We start from the raw sequence: 16,472 nt of genomic DNA on the forward strand, positions 1-16,472 counted from the left end.
TGTTTTCAAAACACGTCAGTTACTTTAACTGGAAAATGTCTTGTTACTCTGTTATGGGTCTCAGTGTTGTATAGAGGTCAGAACTGTATCTGGTCGGGGCAGGCATTGGTCCTGTCTTTTCAACAGCCACATCCCATTTAGCACGGCATCACTTCTGCACCTGCCCCCAGTCCCTGGGAGGCAGCAGCGACGCTCAGGCTGGGCTGCTGGCCATCCGCACAGTGTATCGGGATTGAGGTTTGGGCTTCTGGCTTCACACCAGACCTGTCCCAGCCATTGTGGGCATCTGGAGAGTGGACCAGTGGATGGTAGGACTCTCTCCTGCTGTGTCTCTGGCTGCCCAGTGAAAAACAAACTTTATTTACCTTGCTGAATAATTCTGAGTAATTTGGGAAAGATAGAACATAAGGCCCTACAAATTTTTGGTCTGATTCCGCTGAGGCAAGCGCAGTTGGGCTTGAAATTCAGCTGGCGAATTTTTAAATTTTGTGTGGCCAATGAATGTTGTATTCAAATACCCAAGTTGCCCTTAGTGGAATAAAGATTCACTACCCTGACATAGGTTAACAGTGACACGGTACAACAGAATGGCGTAGAACTCTGTTTAATTTTTTCACACCTATTCTTATTTAGTCATCTTTTTTTTTTTCTGCTGCTTTAACTACAGAATAACCTGTTGCATTTTTACTCTCTTCACAAATAAGGCCATCTTCAACCCTCAGTTCACCTCAAGAGTAATGTTGCTAACTTAGCAGAATCTGGGTGATGAAGCAGTCTTAGAATTCAAGACAATTCGTGTACTGTATTTGCTAGAGGTATTGTTGGTTTTTGAAACTCATCTTCAGTCTGCTAGAAATACTAGTGAGCTTCTTAAAGAGACCATGAAAGCTGAGAGCAGGAATATAAAGGAAAAAAAAGCTGTTTACAGATACTTTATCAGTGGCCATTGGGAGTGAGACACGCAGCCTGGCATGCGCAGTAGGGTGTTGTAATGCCACCATTCTCCCTTCCGTTGTGTTTTCCATCTGGAGAAAGCAGATGAGCCATTTTCATTTTCTAAAAAAGTCTCATTCTTCTGTGTTCGTATGAAGGATCTTCAGAAGATCATATTTAGTAGAATAAATATTACTTTGCCAGTTTGCCATAAGTTACAACTGTTTAGTGTTTCTTCTTAGCTTCGGAGTCGAGGAATAGAATTGCCACGCTGTATTTAGCTAGACAGGAAAAATAGTGTATTGACTATCTGACTTTTACAGTCTGGGAATTTTCTGAGGTATTTTTTGTTTTGGTTTGATTTTTAACTTTTAATGGAAATCAGATTTAGCAAGAGGGCTGCGTGGCGTGCTGCGCTTACTCAAAGTGCTGCCACACATGATCAGTCTTTGCAAACAGGAAGAGTTCCTTTAAAAAAAGATACGTTGTACCAAGGAGACTCAGAAGCTCACTGCCATGCAGAGCTCATTTCTGCTTTAGGGTTTTATTGGTTTTTTAAAACAAAGGTAGCTAACAGGGATTGCTGATTTTTGGCTCTGTGCTCTGGATTTACTACTGAAATTTCCCTGTGTAAAATACCCTTCGTGACAGCGTAACCGTGAGTGATTTTTGTTTGTTTTAGAGAGCTAGACGCAGACACTGCGCGGCCCCTTCCAGGAGTGTGCTCTCTCTGAGTGCCCGTGGCAGACAGGGTTGGGCCGAGGCTGACCACGCCAGGGAAGCTCATCTGGGTCTTCAGGATCCGCTCAGCGCCCCGAGCCAGCACACTGCATTCGCCGGAAGCTGGTCCCACGGCAGGCATTTGCAGTCAGCACCTTAGCCATTGTCTTAAACAGCTCTTTTCTGTACTTCCGTCTATTACAATAATTATTGCTGCATGTTGTTTACTGTGTAGAGCATTTACACATTACCATTCTCATTACAGAATGTTGTTGTCTATAGATTATTCACCTCGTTATACTTTTGGCATAAGAATTAAAGTTTTTTGTTTGTCCTAGAAGCTGTTAGCTAACTAACTGAATGATTTTGTAATGATGCCTAAAGCAGCCTATTGTCCAAATCCCTTACTGCCTGACAGAAATTCCTATGAATTCACATTGCAGGCTTCACTCAGGCCTGTTGAAGGATTTCTCAGAGTCAGCTACAGAAAGGCTTCCATGCGGTGTAGGATTTGTAACGGCTTCTGTAAAATGTGCTATCTCTCTCTCTCTTTTTTTTCTCATCTTCCATCCGATGTTTCACTCCCCAAGTGAGCCGCAACGGGCCGGTACTGCGCCGATCCGAAGCCGGGACCAGGAACCTCTTCCGGGTCTCCCACGTGGGTGCAGGGTCCCAAAGCTTTGGGCCGTCCTTGACTGCTTTCCCAGGCCACAAGCAGGGAGCTGGATGGGAAGTGGAGCTGCCGGGATTAGAACCGGCGCCCATATGGGATCCCGGGGCTTTCAAGGCGAGGACTTTAGCCGCTAGGCCACGCCGCCGGGCCCAAAATGTGCTATCTCTTGATAGAACAAAAAATCTTCTAACCTAGGACAGGTGGGCCAGGCATTAACGTGCAGTTGTATAGCCAAGGACCACAGCTAGAAATAAAAGTCTTGAGGACTGAAAACACGTGAAACAAAAAGGCATAGAATTTCTGGAAGGTGCTTGGTAAATGCTTACTACACAGGCCCACCCTTTCTGATTTGTGAAGAGCCACTGTGAGGCCAGGACTCTTGTGTCCCTTCCTGCCAACAGCCACCTCTGCACTGGGGCCTGTAAGCAACAAAAAGGCTATGGCAGATAATGGTGATGACTCAGACCACCAGCACTCAAGGAGGCCCAGAGCTCTGGCTGCCTCGCAGGTAGATCAGGTGTTGGACTGGGGTCCATCTCGCAGGACCCAGAGGCTGTGTTGACTTGTGTCTGCAGGGCAAGAGCAAACGTACCTACCTCATCCTTGTTAAAAATCGAGAAAACGTGACTTGATTTTCAGTCTCTTAGATGAGGTTTATCAGTTGTGGTCAAATAGTGTATTGATGGCAAAGTAAATTTTTTAAGAGACAAAGCGCTAAATCACAATACGGGATTCTAATAATTCTTTTTTTCTTTTAAGATTTATTTATTTTTTTAATTGGAAAGGCAGATTTAGATGGAGAGACAGAGAGAAATGTCTTCCATTCACTGTTTTACTCCCCAAGTGGCCACAGTGGCTGGAGCCAAGCTAATCTGAAGCCAGGAGCCAGGAGCTTCCTCCAGGTCTTCCACTCGGGTGCAGGGTCCCAAGGCCTCAGGCCATCACCACTGCCCCTCAAGCCCACAAGCAGGGAGCTGGATGGGAAGTGGAGCAGTGGGACACGAACGGGCACCCATGCGGGATCTCAGCATGTGCAAGGCGAGGACCTCAGCCCTAATTAGGCCACTGTGCCGAGGCCCTCATAATTGCTCTTGTAAACCCATCCTCCCTTATCTGAGAGTCTACGTACAGAATTGCGTCCTCATATGTCCCTACACTACGTGAAGTGGAAACCCAAAAGGTCCATGCACTCATAGCACTTGAAATGTTACTTCATCCATTGATGTTTAACTTCAGATAACCACGTGCCACGTGCATGTTTACCTATCGATTTACCTATTGATATTAATATCTATTGCTCTTGTATGACTCAAGTACTTGGGAAGATTTCAAAACTAAGCAGGGGGTAGGCATACAGCCCAGCAGTTAAGATGCGCACTTCCCTTCTGGAGCACCTGCTTCTGGCTGCTGGCTGCCTCCGATGCAGACCCTCAGTAGTAGCGGCGATGGCTCAGGTAGTTGATCCTGCTGCCCATTCGGGGACAAGGATCAAGTTTCCAACTTCTGACTCTTACAACCCAGCTCTCGCCAGTGTGGGCCTCTGGGGCATGAACCAGTGGATGGCAGCTCGTGGCCGCTAGTATCTCTCAAAACATTTTTAAGTGAATAACAGCAGCAGTAAGTAGCGTGGCAGAATGAAAGCGTAAGAGGAGCTAAACACTTAAACCTAGCGTGGGGAACACTTGTCTTAGATAACAAAAACTTCGGTTTTGGACTCCAAGCACCAGCAGTAAGGCCGATAGAGAAGTGGCTTGCTTGCCAACTTCCCTCTCGAGGACCGCTGTCCGGCGGCTCGGCACCTGCACACTGCCAGGCACGCCATGGGAGTGGCAGCATCGCTGGGCTGTAGCTGGCATCGCTGTGCCGGAGCCGTGGTATCCATTCTCTGCTCAGTAAGCTTTCTCATTCTCCCCGAGAGTGAATTCAGTTGTGATGGTTGCTTGTTGAGGTTTTGCATTTCTGAAAACTAGCCTTACTGGATTCCTAAAGGGGTTTTAAGAAGGTCAACAGAGTCCTCTTGGTTTGGTTGCAATGACATCCTGTTGCTTCTTGGTAACTCTCTCTGCCTTCTGTGTGTTTTATTTAGATATTGATGGTAGTGAAGAATCGCCCCCTCCCCTACCTGAAAGAACTCCTGAGTCTTTCGTGTTAGCAAGTGGACAGAGTGAGTATTTCTTACTCTAATAGGAATCTCAGTGAAAGATGGCGGTGTTAGAACCGTTGGGCAGCATCAATTCCAAACCAAGCTTGAATTCATACTATAGCATGCACTTAGCTCTGTCGGAAAAAAGACTGTACAGTAATCATTTTTACTTGGCAAAGGATGCTCTTCAAGACGGATGATTTTGCATTAGCCATTGGGATTTAATGTAGTGTAAGTGTAAATTATTTACCACTGAGTATCTTTTTATTCATGGCAGGTGACACTTATTTTTGAAGATATTTAATTGCTTCCCTTAGTGCCCCTTCTGATAAGTTAGCGTTTCTGTTGGACTGTTACTGAGCTAGCACCAACTGATCATTGTTGATGATCGCGACCGTTACGGTGTCGCTGAGAGCTCTGAGAAAGAATTTCAAAGTGTGATGAAATTCTTCTGTCACCTTTAAAAAGAGAATTGAACAGTTTGAATGTATTCACAGAGCATGTCTCATACTCATACCAATGTATTACTGGTTTTTTTAAATCTACTTTATTTGAAAGGCAGACTCTACAGAGAGAAGGAGGACATGTTGGATCCTCTTACTTATCCACAATGGCCAGATCAGTCTGGAGGCAGGAGCCAGGAGCTTCTTCCATGTTTCCCACAGTAGGCGCAAGGTCCCAAAGGCTTGAGCAGGGAGCTCAGTTGTAAGTGGAGCAGCTGGGACATGAACCGGTGCCCATGGGGGATGCCAGAGCCACAGGGTTAGCCTGGTGCACCACTGGCCCTGCCCTTACTTATTAATTTCTTAGGAGTGTTACAAATAGTATACCTCAGTTGTCTGTATTTGTTACGTTATTGGCAGGTTTGCAGTAAAGCAATCATTTAGTTACATTCTAAGGAAGGAAATTTGAAGGAGCTTTCCGGATTAACAGAAATTACAAAATTTTTATGACACTAATAGTTTCTAGACATCTTCAGGATGTGTGTGGCAGGGGTTGGACACAGTGGTTAAGGCACGCCTGGCACCCCCTGCTTCCCAGTCAGAGTTCAGGTCTCTGACTACACTGGCTTCCTGCTGAGGCGGCAGTAAGTGATGGGGACCCAGCACCCCAGGGAGAGGCCTGCACTTAGTGCTGGACTCCCAGCCTGTGGCTGGCCAGCCCTGTCTGTTGCAGGAACTTGAGGAAGAGTTCTGCCTTTTAAAAATAGGTAAGCAAGTAATATTGGATGACATAAAGTCTACAGAATATGCTTTTATATGTTACTTTAGTGCCAAGAAATTTCAAGAAACTAAGGTCATTATTTATGAAGATTTCGTTTTCCTCAGATACACCCACAAGAACTGAATGGAGTGAGACTGAGAATGAGCAGTGCGAACAAAGCCGGCCTGAGGTGAGGACTCCGAGGGCTGGAACCGTCACAACTTCTATCTGTGCTCTTAGGCTAGCTTATTGCACCTGCCCGTTACAACTGTCGGCTCAAAACTATCCGCTCCGGTCTAGTTTTTGATCAGAAACTCTTGCACTAAGATTTCACGTGACACTCGATGTTAAACGTGAAATCTGAAATCCCTAAGGACACCCTGACCTACACATCACCATGGCTTTGTTGTTTCCTCGAGCTGCTTTGCATCTTCAGAGCACTGGGGGAATAGAACTGTTCCCAGGGCTCTGGTGCCGTCCTGGAACTAGTTCCCCCGTTATAAGAGGGGCATGGGGTCCCTCCCTCGGCTTTTCTAGTAACCCCAGACTTCCTTCACTTTCAGGAAATGGTGCTTCAATAGGTATTTCAGCCATGAGAAATGCCGTTTTTCTTTCTTTTGGGGGGGATTTATTTTATGATACAGTTTCATAGACTCAGGAATTCCTTCTCTCTCGCTCCCCGACTGCCCTCCCCCCACTGATTTCCCCTATATTATTACAGGAATACAGTTCTTCACAAACTCATGAAGTCCATCATTCTTCTATTCAAGTGCATCCTGACACTGTAGGACAGACAGTGATAGAAAGGCCAGCGTCCTTGTCAAGATGCATTTCACAGTTTCATCAGGAGTCCATCTTTTTATATATATATATATGTTTTTTACTTTAATTTTTTTAATTTTGTGGTACAATTTCATATAGACTGGGATTCCCCCCCAAACTCCCACCCCCTGACAGATTTTCCCCATTTTAGTACACTGGTATAGTCCTTCATAAGCAATCAGAATCCCATCAGTGCCTTCTTTAAGTGTGCCGCAATATTGCTGGTACAGACAATGTCAGACAGTCCAGCGTCCCATTGTGTGCACATGTCCAACAGTTTCATTGGGAATCCATTTTTCGTCTGGAAGCAGGGATACATGTTGCACTGTACCCCCACATCTGGATATGGTGGACCCCAGTAAGGAGTCCATCTTTGATTAGGGAGTAGAGAAGCATACTGCGTCGTATCTTCACCTCTCCATATGACCGTGTCTGTTATACAGTTCCTTTAGATACCTATGTATATATACACGTATGTTAACATATTTATTTATCTTGACATTTACTAATATCTATTGATCTTGTATTTTGCATGAAGTTTACCTTAAATCAGAGAATATTGTTAATATTTTCCTCCATATTTTAATGTTTGAAATGCATCTTAAAATTAAGACGATATATATTGAGTAGCAAATAAAATAATGGTGACGCGTTAGTGATGTATTTTGATGGGATGGGAATTGGATGGCTTACCTGGCGGAGCTGTGTTCCTCTGTAACATTCTTCTTCAGTTTACATCCAGAAACTTTTACTGCCAGTATAAAATAGCATAACATTTTTAAAAATTAGAAACCTAATTGAAAGTAGGTGTCCTTATATTAAGTTCTTGATAGATCTGGATTTCTTAGAATAGAGGGGGCAACCAAAAGTAAATGGAGAATTTGCAATGCTCTGACAAGTATGTTTTTTCACACACCTTTTGAATCCCCTTGTAACTGTAAGAGGCTATTTGTACATAAAATAAAATGAATGTATCCTAATAGCTTTTAAATGTCTTTCTAGGTCTTGGTAACTTCTGGAAACGAAAAATGTGGTAAGTTTTCTTTTTCACTGTAGATTTTATAAATTTCTCTAAAATAGGTTGTGCCATCTGGTTATTTCTGGATGTTAGACTAGCTAGGACAAGTTTTCCAGTAGCTTAATTTATGTAGTACAATTCTTTCAGGTTAGTTAATCCTACCAGATACTAATCTGGAAAAATCACAGGAGAATATGTTATCAGTAGATGCAGATTAATGGCAAAGAAATTATGTTTCAGATTGTTAACCTGTTTTTTTTTTTTTAGTCTCTTGTTAATAAAAATACTTAGAAGCTGGATCCTAACTTGAATAAGTCCCTTGAGTTTATGTAGGTTATAAAACGAGATCCAAGAGTCCATTGTCCACGTAGGCCTCCTGCCTCCCCCGGGAGTCCCTGCCTCACTGCTGAGTGTGCACCCAAGGAGGCCGCAGGCAGCAGCCTCCCACAGGGGGAGCCGTGAATGCCAGGCTCCTTGTACCAGCCTAGACCAGTTACATTAGTTAATTAAATACTCAAGAATTGTGTTTGAAATCTTCTTTTTATTCCGGTTGCATCTGTTTATAAAGATCAGTGAAATTTTATAGCTCACATCAGTGTTACAATGCTAGATTATTTTTAAACAAATCTTCAATTTTTTTAAAGGAAAAAAAATTGAAATTTGTTTACTTGAGAATCAGTTGTAGAGAGACAGTGAAAGCTCATCCTTGATTCACTCCCCAGATGGTTTCAGCAGCCAGAGAAAGGCCATTAGCAGGGAGTTGGATCAGGAGCAGAGCAGTAGCCTGGACACAAACCAGCGACTTCATGGGACACCAGGATTACAGGGGATGGCTTTACCTGCTGGCCCCAGGTTATCTCTGTAACTCAGCCTGAGTGCAGCTCAGCAGGTGGCTTGTCTGGTTCCTTCATGGACGCCAGGATTACAGGGGATGGCTTTACCTGCTGGCCCCAGGTTATCTCTGTAACTCAGCCTGAGTGCAGCTCAGCAGGTGGCTTGTGTTCTCTGCTCTTCCCCATCTCGCTGCTGTTGCTCACCTGGGTCTTGGCCCAACGGGTGTAGTCGCTCTCATAAACCCTCCAGATCCTTTCCGAGAGATTCTACTGAAAAGCCCGGCTAACTTCACGTTGTTAGTGTCATGTAAACCTGTCTCCTCTCTGCCCCACTCACACTGTGTGTGTCATTTTATTTCAAGACTTAACACACTACCATATTTTTAATTGACTTATTTGAAAAGCACAGAGAAACAGCTCCCAACTGCTGACTCATTCCCCCAGATGCTGCTGAAGGTAGGCTAGGTGGAAACTGGCAGCCAGACTCAGCCCTAGTGTCCCCTGGTGGTCGCCGCAGCCCCCAGAATCTCTGCATCCAGCTGGGAGATCCAGCTGGGGCTCCTGGCTCCTGCCTTCAGTCTGGCCCAGTCTGGCCCTTGTGACCATTTGGAGAGTGAACCACTGGATGGAAGATTCTCTCTCCTCCCTCACTTCCCGCCTTGTCTCTGTAACTCTGCCTTTCAAATAAATTTTTTAAAAAATAAAATTGGCCAGTGTTCAACTGCCACACACAGCGCCTGCATCCCAATGTCCCGGTTAGAGTCCCAGCAGCTCCACCTCCAGTCCGGCTCCTCGCCTGGCAAAGCCGTGGAAAGTGACACAAATGCTTTGGCCCCTGGACACACGTGGGAGGCCCAGATGGAGTTCAGGCCCCTGGCCATGAGCTGACCCGGTCCCAGCCATTGTGGCCCTTTGAGGAATGAACCCAACACATGGGAGATCTCTGTTTTTGCTTGGCCCTCTCTGTAATATTGCCTTTCAAACAAATAAATCTTTCAAAAAGAAAGATGAAGCCAGTGGAGTGGTATAGCAGGCTGATTGCCTGTGGCCCCGCCTCTCGAATAGTTGCTGGTTCGAGTTCTGGAAGACTCGCTTGTGGCCTAGGACAGCAGCAGAGGATGGCCGGAGACCCTAGGCCCCTGCACCCACAGGGAGATCCAGCAAGATCTCCTGCCTCCCAGTTTCAGACCAATCCAGCTCTGGCAGAACTTGAATAATTATACTGTTTTGTGGCTAAGCAGTACATTGACGAACCGTGAGTTCGTTTGCCATCCAAGTTCTTACCTTACAACGCAAGCACACAACGCAGTGTAACTGCTTGAAGGAAACACGTGTGCCAGGATCTAGGTTTTTGAAATAAAATCATCCTGAGACTTTTCACACTGCAGAGTGAACAGCTGATGTCATTTCCTGTGGTCACCGTCTGTGTGTGTGTGTATTTATCTGGGCATGTAAAACTGGAATGTTGGAGAGGGAGAATGGGTCTTTGTAACACGCCAGGGTTCTGGGGGCTCCGAGTGTACTGCTGCCAACAATGGCAACTGACAAGGCTGTGTTTCTGCTTTCTAGATCACCTAGCAGGAAGTGTTCCCTCCGAGTCTTGTACGGAATGCCCACCTGTTAGCGGTGACAAGCAAGATCAGCTGTCAGAAAGTCCGGCAGAAGCCACAGAGATTGGTAATTTGTTTCATGGACCTCTTTGATACTTCAGCAATGAGTGCAAACAGGAATGGGAAACGGTTACTTGCCACTGTTCCAGGATTTTCTGAAAGTTTTCAAACTCTGCCCTACTCGGATTCAAATATGACATTTGTTAAAACGTGTCTGGCCAAACTTAGTTGAGAAATTAATCATGAAAGAATGGAAATATTTAACTTTATTGCATACTGCAATTAAAAACTGCACACCCCAACAGCTACAGCATATGTAAGCAAGTCTTTTTTGATAGAATTTCCCTAGTATCTCCCATGGTTTTCTTGCATTGTTTTTAAGATTAGCCTGATGTTAGAAGCAGTCATTGTTTTCAGGATAAATTTACGATCGTAAATAAGTTTTGAGTCGATCAAATATTATCTGGTTCAAATCCGAAATTGTCAAGTAGATCGTGTTTGTCCACAGCTGAGGCTTGATTCTGACCGTGGCTGCGGTGTCTTTTACCTGTAGGTTTTGGTAATCGCTGTGGAAGACCTAGAGGACCCAGAGAGCCGCCTTCGGAATGGACATGATTCAAGGGGCTAAAGGACACTTTAAATCAGACTGGAAAATTCAGGTGCCGCCGGGAGCCAGATTCCTGGTATTGCGTCATCACGGTGTGGGAGTAACCGCAGTGGAGGTCGCTACGGAACGATTTTTTTTTTTTTTTTTTTTTTTTTTTTGCTGGGACCATCTACCTGCCTTACTACACTTAGGAAAAAGTATTACATATGGTTTTATTTTGTAACTCAAGTATTATTGCCTTAATGTCTTTTAACCCTGTTACAACGCTGCTTGTAGACATGTTAATATAGTAATACTTTTACGATAAATGGAGTTGAAGGACTACTCTCGCTGTTTTATCCTGTATGCATTATTTTGTATATGTCCAGGGCAAGTCGGTATATAATTTGATAAAGTTGCAGACGTAAGATATTATTAACAGAAGATGTAAGAAGTTTCTGCATGATCTAAATCTTTGGTGTCCTTTATTTGTAAATTATTTGCCCTGAAGTTTTAGAAAATAGTTTCTGAATTTTAAAACTGCTGGATTCATGCAGCCAGCATTGCAGGTTATCAGAGATCAGAGATTGTAATAATACATTTTGTAAATTGTAAGCAAAAAGTTATTTTTATATTATATACTGTCTAATTGTTTATCTTAATTGTCTTGTTCTCACCTAGTCACAGATTCAGTAAGTGCCTTGGGATAATATTGAATTCTCTTAGCTTGTGTGTGTTACTTTAATATTTGAATTCAACTGGGATTAGAAGACTATCAAAACATATGTATGTTTCAGAATATTTGACCTGCCATTAAAAAAAAAAATTTCCAGAGCCCATGTGTTGACTTGGTCTCTCACTCCTTATTCCCTGGACTTGAGACTGGTCAGAGTGTCTGCGTCAGCATGAGTGGAATTTAACCTCTGACTTTCTGTTAAAATATTCATAAAGCTGGGCCCGGCGACATAGCCTAGTGGCTAAAGTCCTCGCCTTGAATGCGCCGGGATCCCATTTGGACGCCGGTTCTAATCCCGGCAGCTCCACTTTCCATCCAGTTCCCTGCTTTTGCCTTGGGAAAGCAGTCAAGGATGGCCCAAAGCCTTGGGACCGTGCACCTGCATGGGAGACCCGGAAGAAGTTCCTGGTTCCTGGCTTCGGATCAGCGCAGCACCGGCTGTTGCGGCTCACTTGGGGAGTGAATCATCGGACGGAGGATCTTCCTCTCTATCTCTCCTCCTCTCTGTATATCTGACTCTAATAAAAATAATAAAATAAAATATTCATAAAGCTAAATACTTGGGACCAGTGTTGTGGCTTTGCGGTAAAGCTGCCTCCTGCGGTGCCAGCTCCCTGTCGACGGCCTGGGCCAAGCAACGGAGGATATTGCAAGTGTCCAGGCTCCTGCCACCCACCTGGAAGACCCGGATGCAGTTTCTGGTTCAGTCCTGGACATTGCCATTTGAAGAGATACCCAGTGGGTAGAAATCTGTCCGGCTGTCTCTAGCACCCCCTTCTGTGGCTCTAACTTCCAGATAAGTAAGAGAAATCTTTAATGAGATGTGAATTTATTTCAGTACTAAAAATAATAAAAATTTTTACATTCCAATTTGAAGGCTAGAGCATCGGCGGAAGAGGCGGTCCTCACGCCGCAGATGGCCAGCACAGCTGAGCCTGGAACTCCACCCACGTCGCCCACGTGGCTGGCAGGGCCCAAGCCCCTGGGTACAAACTGGCACCCACGTGGGATCCGGGCGTTCAAGGCAAAGACTTAAGCCACTAGGCTACCACGCTGGGCCCTGCCCCTAATTAATAATTCCATGCATTTAGAGGTCTTCAGAAAAAAGATTGCATAGAAAATTCACATTATGGAGAGTGTTTCGTTTTTTGTGTGCGTATATAGATCAGAGGAATAAACTGAGAGAAGTCTGCCATCTACTGGATCATTCCGCGAACAGCCACAACAGGCGGGAGCAGGCCAGACTAGAGCCAGGAGCTTCAGCTGGGTCTGCCATGTGGGTGGCAAGGGGGCAAAGCACACAGGCCGTCTTCTGCTGCTTTCCCAGGCATTTTATCAGAGAGCTAGATCAGAAGTGGAGTGACTGGAATGTGAACCAGCACCCAAAAGCCGGCTGATGCTACAGACTGGCTTTGCCCACCGTGCTGGTCCCTGCTGTCAGAAACTTATGTTACATTCGCGCATCGTTGGGGTGATATTTTTAAATCTCTTCCACCTTGAGCTTCTGTCCCACTGATGAGTTTTTATGTGGCCTGGAGATTGATAAAATACACTTTGATTAGTCAATATAGAGGCTATAGGAAGATGGTTTGTGTCTGATAGGCACCTGTCAGACTCCATATTGCCACTGCCACAGCTAAGCCTGTGACAGTTGTAAATGACGCATGTCAAGTGGAAGCCGGTTCTGACATTTCTTACTCAGGATGCTTCCTGCGGGCGTGAATAAAGCAATAAAGCCTTAGCTGTATGTCTGAGCACTGAGCCACCTTGCATCCCAGATCAGCAAGCCTGGCTGTTTGACTTGTGGCTGTTCCGCTTCTGATCCAGCTGTCTGCTGATGTTCTGGGAAATCGACACACAATGCCCACACTGTTGGAGCCCTGCACCCACATGTTAGACAGGCTGCAGTTCCAGGCTTCTGGCCCGGCCCGGGCTGTTTTTGGATATTTGGGTAATGATTGAAAGAGCAAATGAAAGATTCTCTCTCTCTGTAGCAGTCTGCCTAGCAAATAAAAAATATTTATTTATTTAAGAAAGGGTGTTGGCCTGGGCAAAGTGATAGGACTACGTGTCGTAAACCCTTGAGATCACTTAAAAGAATCAAAACTGTCAATGCTGAACTCCATTTTGTTGGAGTTTGTCAAATTCAGCTAAAATAATAAATAGGAGAGGAAGGGAAGATATTTCATGTGTTGAGTTTCAGGTAACCAGGCATCCATCAAGCATCCAGGAAGTGATATCTCGACTACACAAATCAAAATAGAGCTTTGAGCTTTGGAAGTCTGCACCCACAAAGGAGACTTGGAAAAAGCTCCTGGCTCCTGGCTTTGGATCAGCCCAGCTCCAGCTATTACAGCCACTTGGGGAGTGAACCAGCAGATGGAAGATCTTTGTATATCTGCATTTCCAATTAAAAAAAAAAAAAAAACTGGGCCCGGCGTGGTGGCCTAGTTGCTGAAGTCCTCACCTTGCACATGCCAGGATCCCATATGGGTACCGGTTTGTATCCCGGATGCTCCACTTCCCATCCAGGTCCCCGCTAATGTGCCTGGGAAAGCAGTACAGGATGGCTGTCTCCTCTTTAACTCTGCCTTTCAAATAAAATAATCTGAAGGAAATAGAGCTTTGAACATCAGAAGAGCTGTCCAGGCTGGAGATCAACACGAGGGCCCAGTGTCAGGCCGTGTGTTAGCATCCATCCAGGTCCTTGCTAATGTTTCTGGGAAAGCAGTAGAAGAAGGTCCAACGACTTGTCCCCGGCTACCCACCTGGGGGACCCGGATGCAGCCCTCGGTCTTAGCTTGTCCCAGCCCTGGCTGTTGTGGCCACTGGGAAATGAACCAAGTCTCTTCCTTCCTCTCTGTAACTGTTTTGCAAATACATAAACTAGAGAACCTTGAGTGTGTAAAAAACTCTTGGAAGAATCAATGAACGATTAGATTTTCAATGTGAATTTTTCTCAGTATTGTGGGAACTCCAGCTTCCCCTCCCCCCAATTTATTCAGAAAACAAGAGACAGATCGCCCACCTGTTTCACTCTGATGTGCCAATACGTAAAAGTATCTTGGATCAGGTCTTCTCTGTCTCGAACTCATCTGATGCTTCCAGGCCAGCTTTGCTGACGCCCACCCTGCGTGGCAGCAGGTGACCGAGTACTTGGGTCCCTGCCACGTGTGGGGGAGCCCTGGGTTGATGCCAGCCTTCTAGAATCCCTGCCCCAACCCCAGCTGTTGGGGGCATTTGGGAGCCGAAGCAGCAAGTGAGGGACTGTACCTTCAGTTTCCCTCCTCCAAACCACCTGGTCTCAGCCCCCTCATTTACCCTCAAGAGCATCATCCTGGTTGGTGGAAGTCCCCCAGAAGTTACTCCTCACCCGTCATATTCTCCCTCAGCATTGCCCTCCCACACATCCCTAGACCCCCTTTGCTGAGCAATCCACAGCCCCCCCATGCCTGCAAGCATGCAGATCCAAACCCAGACATCCTATGATATGCTGGGCCAGCCTGCGGCCCCGCCTACCTCCCTGGGACCCACATACACTTTCACGCAGGTCCCCAAGACCAGACTTTTCGAAGTGTGGTGTGCCAGTCTGGGACCCGGCCTGCCTACTCGGGGCCAACACGTGCTCAGGCACGTCTGCCGGTGTGCTGCCATCTCTGCCCCTCCGCATAGCTCAACAAAAAAGAAAAGACAAGACATCTATTCTGGGATACTCATAGACGTAACACACATATGGCATTAACCAGGCCCCAAATGCCTACCAGCTATTAGCTGCTTTTGTCCCAGCAGTGTAACACTTGCCTGGATACAATGTAGTCTAAGCAGCTGCTGGGTAGGAAGACATTTTCCTGTGTCAGGATTTATTTATTTATTTATTTATTCATTCATTCATTCATTTATTTTATTGTAAAGTCAGATTTACAGAAAGAAGGAGAGAAAGATCTTCCATCTGTTGGTTCACTCTTTTTTTTTTTGGACCCACAAACGTTCTTGTTTGCTTTTGCTGCCCCCTTCTGGTAGAATATGAAAATAGCTAACATTTTAAATCCGAACAACTTTGAATACTCTGTTTTGAATGCTTGGTCAAAAAAAAAAAATTTCTACTTTTTTTTTGTGGGAGTAAGGTATGCTTTTGGCATTTTTGGTAGCTTCTGGCATTTTTGGTAGCTCTGCTTTCCTGTGAAGCTCCCCACTAAGGCACGCCACAGCAGGCGGCAGGCAGCGCTCTCGGTCACTCAGGTGAGAGACAAGGGTTGGGTTCCAGACTCCAGGCTTCAGCCCAGGCCAGCCCCTAAGGAGCAGATGCAAGATCCCTCTCTTTCACATAATAGTGGTGATGGGCCGTGCCAGGCGTGACCATGGAACTCACCAACACTGGGATTCGGAACAGGCTGGGCTTGACCAAGTTACAGCACCCACGGGTGCACCTAAGAATTGTACGTGCCTCTGGCCAAGCTGCAACATCCAGCAGTATACACAAAGACCAAGATTAGGGGGAAGACTGCTGGGCAAGGGCCTAGCATCTGCTGGCAGGCCTGAGATCTGGGTCTGGGAGTGAGCCTGGTGGGACAACTTGAGGAACTCCCCTGGCAGGCCGACACTCCCACTGGTGAGCATGTGAGCTGACCGGGTCCTGGTCTGGGCAGGCCAAGCAGGGCTGCTTCACTTGTCAGCAGGTGTATGGGTTGGTTCTGAGGGAGCGGGGGCGGACCGAGCAGAACTAGCCAAACCGTAACACATTGGCATGTTCAAGAGTCAGGATGGGGTGTGGGCCGTGCCAGGCTGTCACACATACTGGTTTGCATGAAAGCCAGGGATGGGAGCAGGCTGGGCAGGGCTAGGCAGCATCCTCCATCCGCGAGAACTGGGATTGTGGCGGGCCACGCCAGGTCAGGTTGCAGCGTCTGACGGCAAAGGCCAAGATGCTCTGTGCCCAGCTGGGACAGAGAAAGCACAGACATGTTCAACATCTGTGACTGTGGCAGAATCATCCGACAAGTGCTGGGGGGGGGAGAGGGAATCCGGTCAAGTCAGACTGCAAAACCACCTGAAAAGTACAGAGTCCTAGACTGGGAATGGGCCCCGTAGGGAAACTGTGGGCACCTCTGATGGGCTGCAGCTCCCATCTGTGAGAACCAGAGCTAGGGGCAGACCTGGTTAAACGAGCGTTGGCACCAGCTGGCATGAGTGTGGGC

General features: G+C 46.1%; 1 protein-coding gene across 1 annotated transcript in view; it reads left to right on the forward strand.

The window, feature by feature from the left end:
* The window catches only part of PTPN12 (protein tyrosine phosphatase non-receptor type 12), a 62,262-nt gene extending 51,692 nt beyond the window's left edge, over window positions 1-10,570 (forward strand). Inside the window, exons 14-18 of the mRNA XM_004591349.3 lie at window positions 4,413-4,490; window positions 5,798-5,862; window positions 7,497-7,527; window positions 9,915-10,022; window positions 10,509-10,570. Coding sequence (XP_004591406.2) covers window positions 4,413-4,490; window positions 5,798-5,862; window positions 7,497-7,527; window positions 9,915-10,022; window positions 10,509-10,570 — 344 coding nt within the window. The remainder of the gene's footprint in view (window positions 1-4,412; window positions 4,491-5,797; window positions 5,863-7,496; window positions 7,528-9,914; window positions 10,023-10,508) is intronic.
* Window positions 10,571-16,472: the final 5,902 nt, after the last annotated feature.

Source organism: Ochotona princeps, chromosome 32 (assembly GCF_030435755.1).
Source record: "Ochotona princeps isolate mOchPri1 chromosome 32, mOchPri1.hap1, whole genome shotgun sequence".
NCBI lineage: Eukaryota > Metazoa > Chordata > Mammalia > Lagomorpha > Ochotonidae > Ochotona > Ochotona princeps.